At 44.2% G+C, this 21833-nt stretch overlaps 1 protein-coding gene across 4 annotated transcripts in view; it reads right to left on the reverse strand.

Moving 5' to 3' along the window:
• Positions 1-1618: 1618 nt before the first annotated feature.
• Ark2n (arkadia N-terminal like PKA signaling regulator 2N) overlaps positions 1619-21833 on the reverse strand; it is an 89656-nt gene continuing 69441 nt past the window's right edge. For 3 of the 4 annotated variants that reach the window (XM_063277296.1, XM_039096776.2, XM_039096777.2), the window contains 2 exons: positions 14537-14663; positions 1622-5431 (listed from right to left, as the gene is read on the reverse strand). In XM_063277296.1, the coding sequence (XP_063133366.1) occupies positions 5242-5431; positions 14537-14663 (317 nt within the window). In that variant the 3' untranslated portion in view covers positions 1622-5241. Of the gene's footprint in view, positions 5432-14536; positions 14664-21833 lie in introns of all 4 variants that reach the window. The other variant, NM_001107374.2, reaches the window with a different exon arrangement.

A 21833-nucleotide genomic window follows, 5' to 3' on the forward strand; every position in this document is an offset into this window, starting at 1 on the left:
ATGCTGATGATGGATGGTGATGACAATGAAGACTCTGAATATGACAGAACACACCTTTAATCCCGGCACGTGGAGACAAACAGGCAGATCACTGTGAGTGGAAGGTCAGTCTGATACACACGGCCAGGGCTACACAGTAAAACTCCTTCTCAAGGAGGTTAGGGGGGAGATCAGAGAAGAGAATCATACATACCGAGATCTCAGAGGACTGACTGCTCCTTCCGGAGCAGGAACATACCTAAAATCAAATGTATGCATGTGTATAACTATATCTGTCTGTGTATAACTACGTGTGTAACTATGTCTGTCTGTCTGTTCTCTCTGTGTCTATCTATCTATATGATTTCTCTGTAATTTTTTCCTTTTAGATTGAAGTTACAGTGAGGCGATTGCCTACATTAAAAATCAAACCAAATGAGGCAGTGGTTTTCAACCTTCCCAGTGTGATCCTTTATATGGCTCCTCATGTTGTGACCTCCAACCATAAACTTCTTGGTTGCTACTTTGTAACTGTAATTTTGCTACTGTTATGAATAGTAATGTAAGCCTCTGCTATGCGGACCCTGTGGTGGCCGTAACCCACAGGTCGAGAACCTCTACAGTAAGGGCAGGCAAACCACAGTCTGGCAAAGACTCCAGCAGGAAGGCCAGGTGAGACAGTACTAGTCACATATTACTCTATTTGCGTGGGACTATTCCACAAATGGCAAACGGTTTTCTGTTAGAGTCGAAGAGGCGTTTGTGTGACCACAAACTCTTGGCAGGTGCTTCAAGTACCAGGCAGTGTGAAGAAGGTGTCTCAAACAAAATGGAAACAGCCCCTGCTTGGTAAAGAGAGCCACTAAGTACTGGATTCTGGGTGACGGATTTAGGAGCTCGGTCTCTCCCCAGATCTCCATTCTTCGTGCCTTTTACAAAAGCCATGACATGTTCTGCTCTGTAACCAAATAAACTCTGAGGGCAGAGCCAGACTAGGGAAAGGGTTCCTGTGGTTATGTGTGAGACAGTGTTTAATCCCGTGCAAAGCAGACCCGGCATGGTTTTTTTCTGAAAAGTGATGAGTTCCGAATAGAATTTTGTTCTGGAGAGCAAAAGTCCCTTCGACAGTGCCTGAAATCTCACTGGCCCTAGCTAAAGGGAGATGCAGGCTAAGGAAGCCAATGTAGAACTGTCACAAGTGTGTATGAGGCGGGGACGCATTGTCATCCTCAGGAGCCATCCACCTCCTCAGAGTCCGCCTGTCTGGACATTACGCTCCAGGGACCAATCCTCTTGTCTTACACCCTCCCACCCCCCCAGTGTGTAGCCACCCATGCTCCAAGAGTGTGTCACCAGCTTTTTACCTGGGTGTGGGAAATCAAACCCAGGTTTGGCAAGTACTTTACCAACTGAGCCAGCCCTAATCCCGTTAAACTGCCTCCCCCTAGACCTGACACAGGCTACTTAGTAACACATCTTGGAAATAGGACACAGATATGGATTAGAAAACTAGGCTTCTTACAATGGTCTGTTAACAAAATGTAACATGTTTTCACTTCCAAAGGATAGCTTGGGAAAGGTTCCAGGCAAGACCTTATTAACTGAGGCAGGAAAAAAAAAAAAACATTCTCAGAAAATGTCATTGTTTAAATACACTCTATTTTTATTTTATCTTAAAATAGTTTAACCTTTATGCTACAGACTTGTTTCAAAAAACAAAATCTTATCTTGCACCAAAAAATATATATATAACACTCTGTTTATTTTTTTCTCCAAAGACCATTAAATACTAAATGGAAACAAAACCTAAATAATGATGTAAAGAACCAAATTTCATTTACAAACTTGAGTTGCACATTTGGAAACATTACTTCTACGCAATGATTTGTCGTCACTGCATCAAGTCCACGCTCAGGCCAGCAACAGCAGGTCTGTGAACACCAAGTGCACTGGGTCCTAGCCACACAATGGCTGACAATTCATGTTCAAGGTAAGAAGAGCAAAAGAGCCAACGACCTTTGCACTCTTTAAAGAACAAAGCAACAACAAACGCATTTCCTCGTTTCCAGTGATTTTTTTTAAAGATCTCTACCCTTTGAAATTTGTTAGAGAATAAGTAGTGTTTTAAATAAAAAGAAAAAATACAACAGCATTGAACTAAAATACGTGATTATTTTAAACAAACAGTGCACAGTCTGAGGAAGTTTGGTTAGGGTGCAATAGTTTTATATACACATGGAAGTCACATCACACACATATGGGACAACAGGAATTGGGGTTCGGCTCTTTGCCTTTTTAAAAAAAAAAAGGGGGGGGAGTCAAAACTAAGACTAAACTGTGCCCCAGGCTTTTGCAAGCCTTGTGACACAATGACAAAAGAAGCAGGCAACATCTGTCTTAAATTCCTTGTGGTGCTAGTTTGCTAACAGTAGGTGAACGAATGACTGAGCTGGCAAACTGGGCAGGTCATGCTAAGAGCTGTGCTGACAAACGCATGCTAGGACTAATCCCTTGCCACTGACATCATCCAGTCAGTCTACAACCTTCCTAATGCTGCAGCCCTGTGAAAGAGCCATTCACCCCCAAAGGAGTCACGACCCACAAGTGAGAACCACTGCTCTGTAACTGCAGAGCCGACACAGTGACAAACAGCCAGGCTTCTGCTTCTGCTTCTTCAGACTGGAGGGGAGGGAATCAATCACATTCGTGGCATAAGGTAATCTGTGATCCCACTGTCACCCTCACACAATGTCTTGGCAAAGCATAAAGAACTCCTTATGGTACCAAATGTAAAGGTTTGATTAGCAAACAATACTTCCAGAGAAATTTCAAATGTTCTAAGAGTTGTATGTCACAGAATTTGTAACACCTTGCCACAAACCACATTTCCACTCTCCTAGATGTAGTAATAACCAAGGAGTTCAACTGCCCTCTTAATTAGGCATCAGATGGGAAAGTCCCATACTTGCTAGAGAGAGCAGACTGCTTCAAGCATGCCTTCACTTCCTTGAATATTAATGTCTAACTCTCCGTTCCGGTGCACCAAGTCAAGTAGTCAGGGTCATGTATCAGGAGTATCTGTGTGCAACCTAAGATAAAAGGCCAGAAAAGAGTTTGGCTGCAACTCCATTCTGTCCCCAGTCCACAGTGCACCCAAAGACAGGGGATGGCTAAATAAAATGTCAAGGGAAACCACCTGCTATATAGACTTGAACAAAACATTATTAACATGAAAATAAGTAATGCAAAAACATTCTTTAAAGTGGGCTGTGCCCTGACACTGGGGAAGAGAGAGATAAGCTGCAAAAACTTCAAGTCATACCCTCCACTGTATTCTCTTACCAATGATTTTCTGGAAAACACAGACCAGAAATTATGTTTCTCCTTTGTTGAGTATTTTAATTCAAGTAAAAAAAAAAAACAAAACAAAAAACTGTGTAACAGTAAAACTCAATAAATTAATCCTAAAGCAAGATGTGAAAGTCCAAAGATATACCAGCAGTGAATTTTCAGAAGCTCTGTTTAGCTCTGGCCTCTGGGTCTTTGGTTTCTATCTAGGATTGTGGCCAGGTGAGAGTGATCAATGCACTACAACTGGAGATTCATGATTTTAAAACCTAGTGAGTAGTAAAGCCATAGACTGAAGGGGAAATGAGCAGTTGGTGAGCAGAGGGCAGGACACCCTGAAAGGATCAACAAGCAGGCGCTCAAAAACGCCCTCCAGGAGGAGTCTACAAAAGAACTCAATTAACAAGGAGAAGAATGAGTGAACTTGTATTTGTGTAAGGAAAAAGAAAGGCCAGGCAGATGGAGCCAGGCAGACTCATGCAGGAGCATGCAGGCAGGCTGTGCCTCATTCCTCTCAGGCCTCCACAGCATCGACCCTGCACAGTGCTGGATGCAGAGTGGATCCCTGGTCAGTGTGTGTGCACTGAATGAAAATGGCGGGTCTCACCCTGTAATGAGGAGGAACCACCAAGGCGTTTGAAGAGGGAGGCAAAAGGACATAGCAACACCGCACGTAACAATGAAAACAGAAGCAGAAACAAAAACACGTGAAGTCTTCCAGGCCAATATTACTTCACTCCCCCTGTGCACAATACAGCGTGTTCTAATTCTAGGTATTGCTTTTTAAAAGTACTTCACTAGTAACTACAACATTATAGGGAAAGGGTAGTACTGATGCGACAGAGTTCCTCCGCTGGCATTTCCTAAATTCCCTGAAGTTTCTATTACCTGTTCTAATGCTTTAAACTGTGCGACTTACAGTACTGTTGATGTGCTTTGCATCCGATTCCTTACAATATATTTTGATTTCTCTTGAATACATACTTTTAGGAGGCAGAGAAGAAAACTTACAAACACAGCCTGGGGTCCAGTTAAACAGTGGTCGCACCCTCTCTGGAGCAACCAGATGTGAGGAAAGGCACTGTCTGCTCAGATTTGCAAGTGCCTACAGACTTTGATGCCACTCTGCCTCTTACAGCCTTCCTACTTGAGTAACAGATTTCCATGTCTGCTTACTGTTTGAATAAACCAGGAGGGAAACGTTGGAAGATACAGATTTCCCACTGATCTCTCAATGCACTCTTCAGATATCCAGAAAAATCTCCAAGAATTAGGAATTATTGCAACAAAGAGACCAACTGAGTCCCCTTAATAGTATTTGGAAATAAAAGGGGCATTTCAAATATCTGTGTTGTGGCAAACAAGGAGCTGTCAGGAAAGAAGGCAGAAGAAGTAAGCTAAAGAAAAATATATTTTATAACACTTCTGTCCTCCACATCTAAGGAAGGGGTTTCTAAATGCACATGCCCTACCAGGCGCCAATGAGGAGAACTTGACTAATCTGTGTGCAAATGCCCGAGACCAGGAGTGACAATGAGGTGACAGAGAGTGGTCACATCTAGATATTAATTTCATTATACAGAAAAATAAATATGAGATTCAAAACCTGAAATCCATTTTGTCTAGTAAGTAAAATATTATTCTAAATGGAGGGTGACTTTAAGGTAGATCACCAAGCAAAATGAAGCTGTCTAATAAAATCCACCATTCTCATATTGTTATTGAGGAAAAGAAAAAATTATTTCTCTGTGCTGTTATTTTCCTAAGTGAATTATTTTAATAAAAAGGGGGAGCTACCATGAATTTCCATCCCACAAATGCCACAAACAGCTTAGGAAGCTGAAGCTATGAAATGAACTTCCATGTCACGGAGAGGAGGGCTGGAAGGACCAGTGCAGAGACAGTGGCACTCCACTACAGAAGGTATTTACGCCTGCCATCCTCATCCAAGGTAAGGTCGACCACCTCTGCTGGCGAAGCCCACGTCTGCTGGGGCGTCACAGCAGTCCATGACTGTGTCGGCCGGGAGCCCACGTACTGTGTGCCCGAGCCATGCTTCCAGGAAGAAACGCTCTGGATCACACCTCCTCGGGGGTGAGCACACCTGCAAGGTGAGAATGAGGTCCGGTTAATCGTACCAATCGTACCACGAGAACCATGAGATAGCATGACCTTAGCTGTACTGATAACACTATGTCAGTCCTACTATGCAAGTTCACGACGCCCACCAGTGCCTTTTCCTCACCCGCCTCTCCCTCCCTCCACCCGCTCTCAGGTTAGCCTTTAAAAGACTGACTGAGGGCTCCAGTCAGTTACTGACAACAGGGAAGAGGACTTTCTCTGGACTTGCTTAAATCTCTGGAATTCCTATGGTAGGAAAACAGAAATTCTCCACAGAAGGAACCACCTTAGTTGAGACAACAAGAAAAATGGGTAAAATCTGCTTGCAAAAAAGTTCTGTAACACAATTAAATAACCATTATTTTTAAAATAAGAATAACACATTTACAGGTTGTATTTCTAAGACTGTGTGGGAACTACACCTTGCCTAAAAAGATCAATGTGTCTTACACTGTGGCTCAGTGAAAGGAGCAAGGCTGAGGGCCTCAGTTTACAGCATATTGGAGGAAGTACTCTGCTGATCTCCTGGTGAACCTCAGAAACACCAGCATGAACTTCATGAACTTCATATTCTAGGCGAATGATGAAACCGGAGCCTCCCCTGGGAAGCCCAAGAGAAGTCTTGACTCAAGCAAGAAAGGCAGAAGGCTGGAGCTCTAAGGGCGCATGGGAAACTACTGTCCTCACATAGCTCATGTGTGAAACAACAGGCAGCACACGTTTTGGCAGTCGACAACCAGAATTCAACTCTCACCGCGTATCGTACACACAGTAGTAATAAGGACTGAGGAAACCTTGCTTTTAAACCATACGCCTCCCAAAGTTACACACGCACTCTCTCAAAGGCTGGCCGGCCAGACAACCAAGAGAAAGGCCTGTGGTAGGGTGGGGGCTTTTATGTGCTTTGTTCTTCTTCTTTTGGACAAGGTTTTCTACATATCCTTACTGGCCCTAAACTGACTATGTATCATAATTGACCTTGAAGTCATACTAATGCTCCTGCCTCATCCTCATGAGTGCTAGAATTACAGGGGTGGGCTACCACACCTGCTCTGAACCCATATCTCTTATATATCAGCTCGGAAATGGGCCGCATAGCTTCTAAGCTAGAAGACACAATATACTCCACGGCTAACTAGTGGTAGTACTAAGTAAGGACCGCACAGCACAGGGTCCAGTCCAAGTCCTCCGACCACTAAGTAACACAGACTAAGGTCTGTGAAGTGGAAACTGTCTGGGAGGTAAAGAGTTTAGGCTAAGGGTGTCCTGTTTTTGATGACTAGACACAAAAGGACTACTAACTTTCCTAAGTAGTTTTATATATCATCTAACTGAACAATCCAAAAACCTGACATAGAATAAATTTTTTTTTACAGATGAAACATGCTTAAGGCGGGTGACAGGATTTACCCTGGTCACAATATTTTATGTGTCAGGTCAAGGAACTTTGAGGCAAGTCATGTAAGTAAAGTGAACCATCTAAAAGTATGACGTTCTCTAAAACTTCAAGAACTCATTAGCACAGCACTCTGACTAAAGTCAGCCAACTAGAAAATTGGTAAGAATTCAGGAACTAAGTTGCCATCAAGACAGTCAACGTAATCTTTGGCAGAATTCCTAGAACCTCTGAACCATGGGGTGTAAAGTGCACTGCCACTCTCCCTGAGGAATCACGGGCAGCGGCCTAAAGGGATCAGATCTAAGCTGTACTTTATAGAAGAGGATGGAATGCGACTTAAGTACAGACCTACAGAAAATCCCATCTCCATTCCGGTGACCACTGAATGCTACTCTATCGAGCCACAGAATGCTGCCCAGCCTCAGGAGTATTTGTTAAACATCCAAAGAGATTCTAGCAAAGAATTTGGTCTAGGAGCAGGGAGTAGGAGTGAAAGCCTGCATTTCCTACCGAAGTCAGAGCCAGAGCCAGAGCCAGAGCCAGAGCCAGAGCAGACGGACTTAACTACTAAACCACTCACTGCTGTGCCAGGTACAGGCAGCGCCAGCCACCACAGGGATAAAGGGGAGGCAGGACTGTGCTCCACTGGAGCCCCTAAAAGAACAATGGATGAGATCAAGCCCTGACCTCCTGGGTCTGTCTTCAGAATTTAAAACTCTCTGGTCCAACACTTTCCTGATTTGTCTCAAGTCAGGTTTCTATTCCTGCACAAGCATCAGGACCCAGAAGCAAGTTGGGGAGGAAAGGGTTTATTCAGCTCACACTTCCACACTGCTGTTCATCACCAAAGGAAGTCAGGACTGGAACTCAAGCGGGGCAGGAAGCAGGAGCTGATGCAGAGGCCATGGAGGGATGTTACTGACTGGCTTGCTTCCCTTGGCTTGCTCAGCTTGCTCTCTTATAGAACCCAAGACTACCAAGACAGTTATAGCTCGAAGGCTAGTTCCCAAAGAGAACCACCATAAACTGCACACTCCCATTGAGAGGTACCATTCTGCCCTTCAGAAATTTCAAAGGCAAAAGTGAAACAAACCAGCTTCTAGAAGGCAAGTTTTAGATGATCAGTTCTACACAACAATCCAGGCAGCACAAAATAGAATAAATTACCCCTAAGACTCAAGTTGGGGGGCTAAGAGGGCTTATTTCTCTTACAGGACCCAAGTTCAGTTCCTAGCACCCACTCTGGGTGACTTTACAAGTTTTAATTCCAGCTCCAAGGAATCTGACACCTCTGTCCTCTGATGGCACCCATACTCCTAAATCCCCCCCCCCACACACACAGACACACATATACACACACAGTTAACAACAAACATTTTCAAGAGAATGCCTGTCTACAGTATTTGCTGGCTACTTAAAAATGAACAGCTTGCAAAAATTAAGGTGTACATTATGATTTATGTACCCAAGAAATGAATGAAATACAGTGAGGCTTTTTTCTTACTTACAGTGAAAACAGAGAGGGAAGAAAGAGGAAGGGAGAGGAGAGGAAAGGGAGAGAATCTATGAATACGGAGGGGTAGGGTTACTGTATGTTCACGTAGGCCAGCAGACAACTTTAGCAATCTTCCCTGACTGCTTCTCTAATAGTTACACACACACACACACACACACACACACACCTCGCCCACACGGTTTGGGCTGGCTGGCCAGTGAGCTTGGGTTAGACCAGCTGCTGGGATCAGAAAGCCATCCTCCCTCATGCTTGGTACCACAGGCACTTAACCAAGAGAGCCGCCTCCCAGCCCAATAACTTTCTGTACAGAGAGCAGGCTGGTGCTGGAGAAACGGTTCAACTGCAGTGTAAAGCAGTGCGCACTAGAGAAATAATTTATAATGTATAACAACGGGGATGGAAATTTTCCAGAGGGTAATTTTTCATGCAGTAAGGTTGCAGTGGTTTTTATAAGCTCCACAGAGTTACCGTTAAGGCTCAAAATTTTGAGGCATTAAAATAAAAAGCAATTTTCATGCATGAATCCATACACTTTTCTGTATTATGAATGGCATGGGGTAGGTGGGGAGCATACTTGGCTGGGTTTTAATTGACCCAGTCCAATTCTAGTGCAGACATAGGCTGCACACATCTACCCAGGACCCCGTAACCCATCAGACGACCCTGAGGTACAGTTTGAAGAAGTTTTTGATTCTGCTTTGACACGGTCTCCCGTTATAGTCAGGCTATTGTGCCTCAGTGCTCGAGTACTTGTTATTATGGGTAGATGGCACCAGGCCTAAGATATTTTTAATATTAAAATTAAAAAAACCTTCAGACCTCATTTGTAAAAATTCTAGAAAAAAATACATACAGTAAAATCTGATAGAATTTCTTATTCCTCATTCGCTGGAGCCAACAGGGGAGACTCCAGCTGTACGATGCTGACTTTCCACATTACAGAAAGGACAGCCCCTGCCAACCAATCGCTGATGGGTGTACTCTCTGTCCTGAGAAAGCAAAGTACCTAGCTCTTCTTCTCCACGGGAACAAAGCTCATCCTGTGGTTTTTAGGGAGATGTTAGTTCCCTTCCCTGTTCTAGTTTAAGTTTTGGTGTTAGTGACTGGTTCCACGAAAAGCAGCACTGTGGGCAGTAAGCCATCTCAAGAAACCATCAGTGGGGCTGGTGGAGGAAAGGGGGAAAGAGGAAAAATAGAGAAAAACAGTGGCATGAAGGCCGAACCATCTACCAAGACTAACATGGGCTAGAAGAGCTGACGTCTGCATCTTATAAGCACAGAACAGGCTGTGGACTGAACTGTCCAAGGCCACCATGAACAAAGCACTCAGCCATTATTAATCCAGAGAGCACACTTTCTATCTGTGGTCAGATAAAACCCACATCACAAGGTCCAGTGTGGTTTCCGTGCCAGCCTGGCCTACAAAGCAAGTTCCAGATCAGCCAAGGCTAGTTATGAAGTGAAAGCCAGGCTCAATAATGCATAATAAATAAATTAGGTAGGTAGGTAGATAGATAGATAGATAGATAGACAGACAGACAGATAGACAGACAGAAGACAGAATTCCTGATTTATTTATTTTTTTTTTAGAAAAAGGACCTTAGTAAGCAAGAAAAGCAACCTCATTGAACAGGCACATCATGAAGCACAAAAGCCAAACACGGAGAATGGCACCCAACACAAGCAGAGCAATATGATCCCATGGAGAACAACTCAAAGAGCAAATCTGACTTCCTAAAATTCTCAGAACACCCATGACTATGTAGAATAACAAATGCAAAGAGAAGGGGGAGGGGCGACTGGATCCAAACCAAGTATCTACACCTGCAAACAAAAGAACACAAAGAGCCAGCACCTAAAGGCGTTCCCCAGGGATGACCTCACCAGGAGCTTCACTGCTTCATAACTGCAACCCAAGACCTGTAACCAGGAACTCCTAGATGAGAGGCAGGCAGGCGAAGGAGCAACTCTGACCACCAGGAAAGCCTCCTCTGGGGGCCTCTCAGTTTGAATCCCCTGCAGGAGTGCAGCTCACCTAGCGACCCCTGCAGAAACTACTTTTAGAACAACAGAGCAGTCATGTGAGACCACAGGCCTCAGTGCTGGATCCAAAGGACAATATAAAAGATAATCTCGAAATCAAAGTTTTTCCTGTCAAGTCTCCAAACAGAATCCACAAACGGTTTCTCCCTCCAGTTCAAATCAATGGATAAGAACGCACAACTTGTGCTGCAAGGCCTCTAAGAAAAGGTCCTTGGAGGTAAGACAGTCACACAACTCATTCAAGAAATAGCCCAAGCAGTCTCAATAAACCTGGACTCCCCGAGATCTCTCACAGACTGGATCACCAACCAGGCAGCAGACGCCAGCTGAGATGAGGCCCCCAACACATAACAGCAGAGGACTCCAGGTCTGGGTTCAGTCAGAGAAGATGCACCTAACCTCAAGAGACTGGAGGCCCAAGGGAATTTAGAGGTCTGGTGGGGTGGATGGGGTGGGGACATCCTCCTGGAGACAGGGTTTGGGAAGGAGGTATGGGATGTGGAACAGACAGAGTGGACCGGGAGGGGAATAAAATCTGGAGTGTAAAAATAAATAGACAGACAGACAGACAGACAGACAGACAGACAGACAGAAGAAATAGCACAAAATAGGTACAGAACAAGATGACAGTCTAGACCTGTTGTACTGGCTGCTTCTGTGTGCCAACTTGACACAGCTGCAGTTATCTCAGAGAAAGGAGCCTCCCTTGAGGAAATGCCTCCATGAGACCCAATTGTAAGGCATTTTCTCAATTAGTGATCAAGAGTGGGAGGACCCAGCTCATTGTGGGTGGTGCCATCCCTGGGTTGGTGGTCCTGGGTTCTATAAGAAAGCAAGCTGAGCAAGCCAGGGGAAGTAAGTCAGTAAGGATCATCCCTCCATGGCCTCTGCATCAGCTCCTGCTTCCTGCCCTGCTTGAGTTCCAGTCCTCACTTCCTTTGGTGATGAACAGCAATGTGGAAGTGTAAGCTGAATAAACCCTTTCCTGCCCCACTTGCTTCTTGGTCATGATGCTTTGTGCAGGAATAGAAACCCTGACTAAGACATCTATAGGTCTCAGCCTGTGAGTTGTGAACACTTTGAGGGTAAATGAATGACCCTTTCACAGGGGTTGCCTAAAACCACAGGACTGTCTGCATCAGATATTATATTAGGAGTCATAACATTAGCAGAATTAGTTATGAGGCAGCAATGGAAGCCCTGTGTTAAAGCATTAGAAAGATGGAGAACCACTCATCTAGACCAGATACTGATGTTCAGAAGGGCAGACCAGAGATGGTGTCTACACACAAATGAATTAGGGGTAAGGAAGCTCTGGAATTTAAATTAAATGTTTTTCATGATAAAACGGATCCCAGACACCAAAACGTTGGTTGTAGGGCCAGGAGCTGGGGCTGGAGAGAAAGGGGGTGGAGAGGGGGGCTCAGCAGTTGAGAACAGTTGTTGCTTTGGCAGAGAACGTGGGTTCATTTACAACCATCCATAACCCTACCTCCAGGGACCTGAAGCCTCCTGACCTCGGCAGGCATTAAACATGAATGTGGTATGCACACGCACATGCAGGTGAGACACATAAAAAACATGAATAAGTCTTTTTTAAAAAGTTGTTAAAGGAAGCTAGAAATTTCATGATGAAAGAAAAGTTGAGCAAAGAAACTGAAAAGAAGGCATCTGCCATTTCCTAGAAGAAGGAACAATAAAGCAGGGAGATGTGACAGGGACAGAGGAGAAGTAACTACATCATCTGCCAGCAGGGTATCATAGCAGGAAACCTGAAATCCCAAAAACAGGAAGGAGGGAAGAGGGAAGGAAGGGAGGGAGGGAGGGAGGGAGGGAGAGAGGGAGGAAGGAAGGAGGGAGGAAGGGAGGAGGGGAGAGAGGGAGGAAGGGAGGGAAGGGAGGGAAGAAGGGAGGAGGGGAGGGAGGGAGGGAGGAAGGAAGGAGGGAAGGGAGGGAGGGAGATCCTAACACAGAATTTTAAAGGAATAGGGTCTTTTAAGAAATAATATAAGAAATAAACCAATGGCAAACACATGTTAAATAAGGGGAGGAAAAAAAAATCAGTAGTTCTTTCTTCCTAATCTAATGAGAAAATCAGATTAAAAAGAGGAAAAATTCTCCTCATAAGAGAATTTATGAGGAATTTTTTTATTAAGTCATGAAAAGAAGAAATGACAAAGACAAAAGTAGAAACCTCATCTCCCCCAGGCAGGGAAAGCAACTGTGAAAGCAGAAGTGAGAAAGGAAGTCCGCAGGCTTCTGACAGAGGACTGGCCGGTGACACCCAGGACCAATGTCCACAGAAGCAGAGCTGCTGTCCCTCTAAACTCCATCAGGAAGGGTGAAGAAGCCTGACCAGGTGCCTCAGCTCAGATGCCTGAGAGTCACTGCACTCCACACAGCTACTTACACTTCTGTCTTTGCGTAAGCTATACATAAAATACCGGCAAATATTTATTAACGTACTAACAAAAGAATAAAATTAGAACAAAGAGCCAGGCGTTCTTAAACAAAGATGGTAATTGTTATGTGCTTCTTTATTAAAACACACACATAGAACTTACTCCTTGGAGAGAAATACTGGTTTTGATAGACGGAATACACAGATTCAAAATGTAAATTCTTGGTTTTTATATAAATGTATTAAGACAAAAAAATACATTCAGAGGACTACAAACAACTATTTAAAAAATAAAAATGAGACAGACAGAAGACTGGTGCCTGGGAGCAGCACATGTACGTAGCCTAGCTCTCTACTGCTAAGTTACAGCCCCAGCCGTACAAGCAAGCATTTAAAAGGGAGTCAGGTGTGGTGGTGGCACACACCTTAATTCCAGAGCACTGGAGGCAGAGGCAGATGGATCTCTGTAAGTTCTAAGCCAAGGACAGCCATAAAGACCTCCTGTCTCAAAAAGAAGAGAAAAAAGGCAATTTTTTTTTTTTTTTTTGGCCAAAGGCCAAATATCTTCAGCCTTGAGGTATACGGTCTGCTCAAATGCTCACCTCTGTGGCTGCAGGGCAAAAAGCAGCCACATCTTACATGCAAAATGAACTAACAATAACTCTACTGGGATAATTTTATGAATTTCTTAAAAATTTAACATGTCGTAAAATCATTCCTGCCTAATTATTTTAAAATGTAAAAGGACTAAAGATGACACAGGTTAACAGTTAAGAACACAGAGTGGTCTTCAGAGAGCTGAGTTCAACTCCAAGCATTGACGTGAGCAGCTCGGCACTCTCTAACCCTGTTACTCCAGGTCCGAGGAGCCCAGTGCTTCTGGCTTCCACAGTCACCTGCACTCACATACGAGTACACCCACCCAGACATAATCACACACACTACAACTTTAAACTAAAGATGTAAGAGCTACTCTTAGCTCTCAATACATACAAAGGGCTGTGGCAGGACAGGCTTGGCCTGGAACAGTTTGCTAACTCCTACCTTAAAGAACACCAAACTTTACAAAAACTACCTTCCTAATGGAGCACAATGTTTCACAGATATTTTCTGTTCTAAACCAGCAAGAAGTATGGTGTCAGATGCATGTTCCCCAGTTCTTTGCTCTATTTCAAAGTAAAGAAAAGACAAAACAAACAAACAAACAAACAAACAAACAAACAAGCAAGCAAGCCCCAGGAGAGAGGAGGCAGAACAGCACGCAGATACTTTGTTTCTTAAGAGCCAGCTGTTTTGTTACCGAGACATTTGCTTAAAGGGGGTTAAACCAGCCGTAGTTTACACACACCCGACTGGCATGTTCTGTCTGTGTGTCTTAGTTTATGCATATGCATGTTTCTCATGCCTGCGTGTGTGTGTGGGGGGGGTGCCTGCTGAGGTTGGAAGGGGCATTAGTTCACTGGAACTGGAGGTAACAGTGAGCAGCCACACAGGGGCTGCAAACAGAACCCTGGATCTCTACTAGAGCAGCAAGTGCTCTTAATTACCAAGCCAATTCTCTAGCCCTGAGTAATCTGTTCTTTATATGCAAGCATATGAGATACAAAAAGTATTTATTAACCCAAAGAAAGCTGCAGCCAGGCTAAGAGCTATACCATTTTTATCGCTTATTTTTCTGATTTAAATAAGGTGACAATTTAAAGTACCAAGATACCAGTCACTAGCCCACCTTGCATGCTCCTGGACACCCACAATCTCCACTTCGCTGTCTGAAGAGGCGATGTTAATCTCTTCATTAAGCGGTGCGCTGCCAACCGACGTTTTGTCACTTGCTAGGAATCCTGGATCCAAATGACCTGAGAGGGAGAAGGAGAGAAAGAAACAAAACCGTTTGATCTCTTTAGACAGAGACAGCTCACTGACAAATTACTCACCTAGATTTAAAGCAAGTTAGTCACAGCAAAACCATCATCATGTCAAATAAGCAGGGGAGACACAACTGTTATTTTTTTGTTTTCTTCCTTCTCCATTTTTCCTGTGTGTGTGTGTGTGTGTGTGTGTGTGTGTGTGTGTGTGTGTGTGTGTGTGTGTGTGTACACATGTGTGGGCATACGTGTGCAGACCCCAGGCTGACTTCAGAGCTCAGCGATCTGGCCAGTCTTACAGCCAGCTGTCTCCACTGTGGGCTGGGGTTACAGGCAGGTGACTGGGATTCTGAACTCCATTCTTCACACTTGGATGCTAAGTACTGCCCCCCACCACTCAGCCATCTCCTTAGACCCTCTGCCATTTGAAAACAAACTGAGTGAAAAGGGAATATAAAGGGCTGGAGAGCAGCCCAGCAGTTAATGTTGAGAGCATGTGCAGCTCTTCCACAGAACCCACATTCAGTTCCCAGCACCCACATCAGCAGCTCACAACAGCCTGCAACTCTAGTTCCAAGAAACCTGACCCTCTCCTCTGGCCTCTACAGGACCCTGAACTCATATATACATGCCCATACACACATCATATATTAAAAATAAAACCAGTATCTTTAAAAGAGAAATATAATGTATGGGCATGGCATGTAGCTGTGCTTTCATGTAAGAGACTCAAAGTCTTTTTATTCTACACTTCTGCTCCTTAGAACAAAAGCTAAACACTTTGACTAGCAATCTATCTAAATATCTATACATAAACTGTATATATGTGTGTGTATCACTCATATACAAACTCTGTGTGTGTGTGTGTGTGTGTGTGTGTGTGTGTGTGTGTGTGTGTATCACTCTTACATTTTGCCCCGTAATGTCCACTTTTAATGACCTGCATAACCACCCAGGTCAATGGGGTAGTTCTCCTCTGCTTATCATCATAGAACAAAATTCTAAATCAAAAATCTGCATAGGCATACACAGAATAAAGTAACCAAATTAATACAATATTTATACCGGTATGTTTTGTGAAAGACTTAACATGTTTTTTCCCTCTCAAGGAAGGACGAGCTGGCAGAGTCTGATCCCCAAATCCATACAAAAGCAAAGACAAGAGGCAGAAGGAGCGTTGGGATTTGCATGACTGAAACATAAGCTGCGCACTGCTGACAACTCTCATTAGACATGACAAGCCACGAGCGCTGGAGACAGAAACCTGTTCAAGGCTCTCAGACACAAAGGACTTCTTCACGGGCCTCTCCATAAACTATTCATTACATGGTACAATAAAACGCTTCTAATGTCACAGAGCTGACAGAAAGGTTAATGGCACAACATCAAATCAAAACACATGGCTCTAAGAACAATCCATGTATGAGTGAAAATAATTCAGCTACGTCTCCAGTTCTTAAATATACAATCTTAACTGAACTTTAAATTCCTAGATGGCCAGCAATAAAGTTCGGTGCTAAAAGCATTTATCCCACAAGCTAGACAACCTGAGTTCAGTCCCCAGGAATACAATGGAAGGAGGAATAGATTCCCAGAAATTGTGTAATTGTGTTCTCATTTTCTCTCTCTCTCTCTCTCTCTCTCTCTCTCTCTCTCTCTCTCTCTCTCTCTCTCTCACACACACACACACACACACATACATACCACACACACATACATACACCATACACACACACACACACACTCTTATTCCTACAAATTAGCACAGTTGCAGTTAACATAAAATTTTGTTTATTCTTTAAGAGATACTTGCATTTAAATATGCTATCAAGCCAGATGGTTATAGTGCATGCCTTTAATCTTAGCACCCGAGGTAGAGGCAAATGGATCTCTGAATTAGAGATCTGGTCTACAGTGAGTTCCAGAACAGCAAGGGCTACACAGAGAACCCCTGTCTTGAAACTCCCTACCTCCCCCCCAGCAAAAAAAAAAAAAATTATTGAATATTCTATACTTATCAAAATTTTTACTGAAACTTTATACAAATGAGACCAATGAAAGGAGGACTTTACAGACAGATCACTCTCCCTCCTGTCACGTGCTTCGGTACATCTGCAAGTATCACTGAGAAGTCCTGTGTTTTCACTCCCATCAACCTCTTCAGAGCACAGATCGCGATGGGAAAGCACAGGCAGCCCCATCAAAAGCTTACAGTGCTTACTTGCAACCTCTACCCCTGCAAACCCATCTTGGAGACTTCTCTCCAAGAGGAAAGGACCTACATAAGTTAAATATTACCACAGTCAACAATGAGCACTACAGTGCTAACATCAACTTGGGAACAGATACACATAACATTTAAAATATAATACATACTATTATAAAAATGTATCAACAGTAAAAAAAACACTGTCAAAGGAGTCCAGTTTGATATTGTTAGTGCTTATTGTTTAATGCTATTTTTAAATCTACTTTTCTTCAATAAACCTAGGATAGAAAAAAAACAATAAAATGACTTCTAATGATATTCTGCTATACTCATTGATCACTGCCTAGTCCAATACTCATCAGAGGCTTCCTCTGGTAGCTGATGGAGTACGTGCAAGCAGATGAAGAGACCCTCAGCCAAACATTAGGTGCAGAGAGAATCCAAATTAGAAGTCTCCATCAGATTCCTTCATGCTAAACCCGGGGAACCCCGTGGAAGAAGGGGAGGAAGGATGGTAGGAGCCAAAGGGGTCAAGGACACCAGAAGAACAGAACCCACAGAATCAACTAGGCTGGGCTTATGGGGGCCCAAAGACTGCATGTGTCTGCACTATGTCATCTGCAAGTAGTGTGGTTGTTAGCTTGGTGTTTCTATGGGACTCCTAAAGTGAGGCTGTGTCTGACCCTTGCCCTACTGGGTGGCTTCTCCCATCCCTGATATGGGGCTTTGTGCCTAGTCCTATAGTAATTTGTTATGCTGTGTTCAGTTGATATCCTTGGAGGCCCACTCTTCTCTGAAGGAAACGATTGAGCAGTGGATCTGGGAGAAGAAGTGGGGACTGGGAAGAATGGAGGTCGGGATATTTTGTATGAGAGAAGAATTTTTTTAAAAGACAGAAAAGGACGTACATGAGAAAAGCGAAACCCGGCAAGTTTAAAGGTTAGTGAGATGGCCGGTGGGTAAAGGCTCTTATGGACATGCCTGACTGCCTGAGTTTGATCCCTGGATCCACATGGTGGAAAGACAGAACCTACCTCTCCTCCCACCTGTGCTCACATACATATAGAGAAATCAATTCTTAATCACTAGAAAGAACAAGTGACTGAGACTACATTACAGTCTGCATGGGTCTGTAACACAGTTTGGATTTCATGTGCTGGCACTGACAACAGGCACTAATCTTTGAAACAAATATTCACTATACAGCACCCGGTTTTGTTAAATCTAGGATATTGTTTAAACAGGACTTGGCAAAGCCGAGAAATGGTAAAGCTAGATCCTCATTCTGTCTTAACACTTTGGTGTGACCAAGTGTTCTATCCACTTGTGGCCTGATGCTTTAGTTATGATTGTCACTATGCACACAGCTCCAGCTGCACCATGGGGGAGGAACATGAGACAAGCGAAACCCGGCAACCTCCCTCATCTCAACTTTCAACAAGTCTATAATCAATAACTCAAGTACATTTTACTGTTTAATTACCTGTGAGCTCCTATAATTACAAGTACGTTATTCGTGGCATGGTATACATTACACTAGGTAGGAGGAATACTACAGGACACAAGGCACACAGGCACTACAACAAGTCTGTAACTCACTCAGAGACAATAAAACAGTCATAGCTCCAAAAGAGTGCCCTATGAGGAAGGCAGGGAGCCTGGGAGCCAGAGGAAAGCACTTGTCTGTAATCCTAATACCTGGGAGCCAGCCTGGGCTATCTGTCAAGTACTGCATGGAAACACAGAACATTCCCATTCCCCAGACTGAAGTCTCATCAGAGAAGCTCAGCACCCAGGGAAGGTTGGGCACAGGTAAGAGGGAAAGTACCACAAGGAACACTGTCACCCTTTAGGGTCTAAAAGTTTGTTGAGAGCTAAAATAGAAACAAGGTTGACAACATTGGCCAAGTTGAGAAATCACAGGTAAGAGTCTGGCTTTGATCTTGAAAAGTGAGAAATTACTGAAAGACAGAGTGACATAAGTTAGGTTTGTATTTGAAAGACTCCCTTTTGGAGTATAGATCTCCAATTGAGATCAGGATGGGAAATGGCAGACAACGGAACCAGCCACTCGGCTGCATCTTCCTGGGAAAGGTGCTGAGTGGGAAATGCTCCCGTGATGCTGGGATCCGCTATGTGAAAGGACACAGGAGGTTGAAGGGATGCCCACTGCTGCTCTAGGGACCTCAACAGAGACAACGAAGGCTGGGGGTCCCTATGTACATAACTCTCAGATAGAAGACAGATAGGTGGAGGTGCTGTTCAAAACCTCTTTGACTCGGAGATCTAGAGAAAAACAGACTGATAAAAACATAGCAGCCCAGAGAGAAGGGTCATGGGAGGGGAAGAACAGAACCCTGATGACCACCACTACCTAAGAGACGGCACTAAAAAGGGGGTCAATGGGAAAATAAAAACAACAACAAAAGACATGGAAGACAGGGCTCTGCTAGGAAGTGAGAAGGAGGATTATTCACTTGGAGCACCTCCCACTCTTGGGAGTTCTTTCTCAATGTTTCTCAATCTGTTTTCTCTGATGGGGGAACATATGAGAATAAGTAGAGACCTTCGGAGTCGACAACAAGTTGACCTTGGGAAGCAAAGCCTCAGAATGATGGGAGATTCGGAAAAACAAGCTGAGAGCAATCGGGAAAGACAAACTGCAAAGGGCAGAATGGAGGGAGGAGCTAAGACGGTGCTAAGCACGAGGTGGGTTGGAAGGAGAGCACACACGTCCCTGTTAAGGATGGGGCAGAGCAGGTTGGATTTAGGGAAGGGAAGGGATAGAGCTAATAGGCAGCTGATACACACGATGTCTGCTCAATGCAGACAAGGACGAGAGAAATGGGTTAGAAACGGAATGCAGTCGTCATTCTGGGAAAAGGGAAAATACTCCTAAGGAAAGCAGACCCTGAGAGTCAAGGTAAGACTGCAGATTTAGGGAAATGAAGTGACCCTTACTGCAACTGTGTAACTGTCTCCAGTTAGCTTCAGCAGTGTAGACACAGGCTAACTAGATAATACTAGGAGCTGAACACACAACCCTACCCACCAGCTGAGGACGCGAGCCAGGGAGCCCCGCGGCCAGACCTAACAAAGTAACAGTAACAAGAGTACAGAAAAGCCCTTAGGGCAAATCTGGAGTGGTGACACACGTCTGTGACCCCAGCCAGAGAAAGGCTGAGTCAGAAAGGATACCACAGACTGTGACAGAACCCAAGAGGGCCCTGGTTGCAAAAGACACGATCAGGAGAGGCCAGCACTGTCGTGTCCTCTTCCGCTTCCACAGAAAAGCTGGACCCCACCATCCAGGTTCTCTGCTGAGACTCCACTCTCGCTCTGCTGTGTGTGGCCACCCACAATTCACCTGCCAACAACCCCACTGCTGCCCTGTGGGCTGCTGTCAATGCACAGGAGAGGACAGGAGAAATAGAAGATTGCAGTCTGTGATTGGGCAGTGAAAAAGGAAGGCGGGCTGAGAGTTTTAGAGATGGGACAGAGAGGGACAGAGAGGACAGAAGGACAGAGAAGATGGAGGAAGAAGAGGATGAACCCGATCCACGTGACTTTAAACAGCCTCAGGTAGCTATGCATATCATAGAAGAGCATAAAATAATGTAGGGTAATTTGTTCAGTATAGGCAGGCAGCTTGTATCAATGTCAATTGAGTTTTGAGTTCTTTGTGTGGGTGTTTTGTGGGTTGAGAACTTACTGATATAAAACTGATAAATTACAATCCTCTAGAGTTTTGATTCTACTGTGTTACAGGGATTTGTGACAGCTAGCCACAGGTGGTGGATGACTGGGAAAGTTGAGTGGTTCCAAACCGGTGGGCAGATGCCGCATGGGGTTAGCCACGGGGGCGGGAGGCCGCAGGCCATAGCGTGTACTTGTTCTGTGATTACTGCACGCAACACTGCCCCTGTCCCACTCCTCTGGAAGGGAAGTTGCTCCTAACCCATTTCCCAACTTGGAGACTGGTCAAACAGCCCTTCACCCTCCAGTACCTGCAGCCTGTTTTTTCCAGGGACACTTCCACTGCCACACACTGACCCCTGACAGGCTCATTCATTCATGATCATTACTGGAGTAGCCTCTCCTCTCTTCCCACCTGCATACCAGCTCTGGTGGATGCTCATCTGTGTTCCCAGACACCGTAAAATAAATGGCTCAGTAAGGAGGAAGGAATTGTGCCCAAAGAGGCACTCAGAGTCACACGCACAGACTTACAGGACTCTCAGTCTGCCCAAGTCCCAAAGATAAGGAAGCAAACGAATTAACCCTAACTTACAGAGAAAACCAGAAGTCAGTGCTGCTGCCAATCTCTCCCTCCTTCATCACGCATGCTCTAAAACTGTAATTACCCAGACACAGCACCACAGAAATGACTACTCTTACTACTTCTGTGCCCAGTTCTAGCACAAGGCTTCCAAGCTACAATTTAACTCTGCGGTGGGAATCTGTGATCTATCCATATTCTTGAATATTAATTGTTACTAGGCCGCCCCCCTCACCCTGACCCTGTGTTCAAGGCCCCATTACAGCCGGCAACAGGAACATTATTACATTAGCTTTATTTCCTTAAAAAAAAAAATAAATAAAGGAAAAAAGACAAATAACTATGCCACATGTTTTTTTATAATATCTTTAAAGAGGAAAACAGCTAGTATTTCAGATTATTGTAACTTTATTCATCATAAATCTAAAAGCCGTAATTTATATACTACTTTCAGAGCATTATACCTAAACAATTTTAACAACTTATGCAACTGTGGCCATAAAAATTGCAGTGAAAGCCACATACAGTGTCATGTGCCTATAATCCCAGTACTTGGTGGAGGGAGGCGAGAGGACCATGAGTTCAAGGTCAGCCTGGACTATACAAGATGCTGTCTCAAAACCAAGCAATCCAAGCCTGTAGTCTAAAAGCAAGCTACCCGGTAATACTTATA

Source organism: Rattus norvegicus, chromosome 18, assembly GCF_036323735.1.
Source record: "Rattus norvegicus strain BN/NHsdMcwi chromosome 18, GRCr8, whole genome shotgun sequence".
Taxonomy (NCBI): Eukaryota; Metazoa; Chordata; class Mammalia; order Rodentia; family Muridae; genus Rattus; species Rattus norvegicus.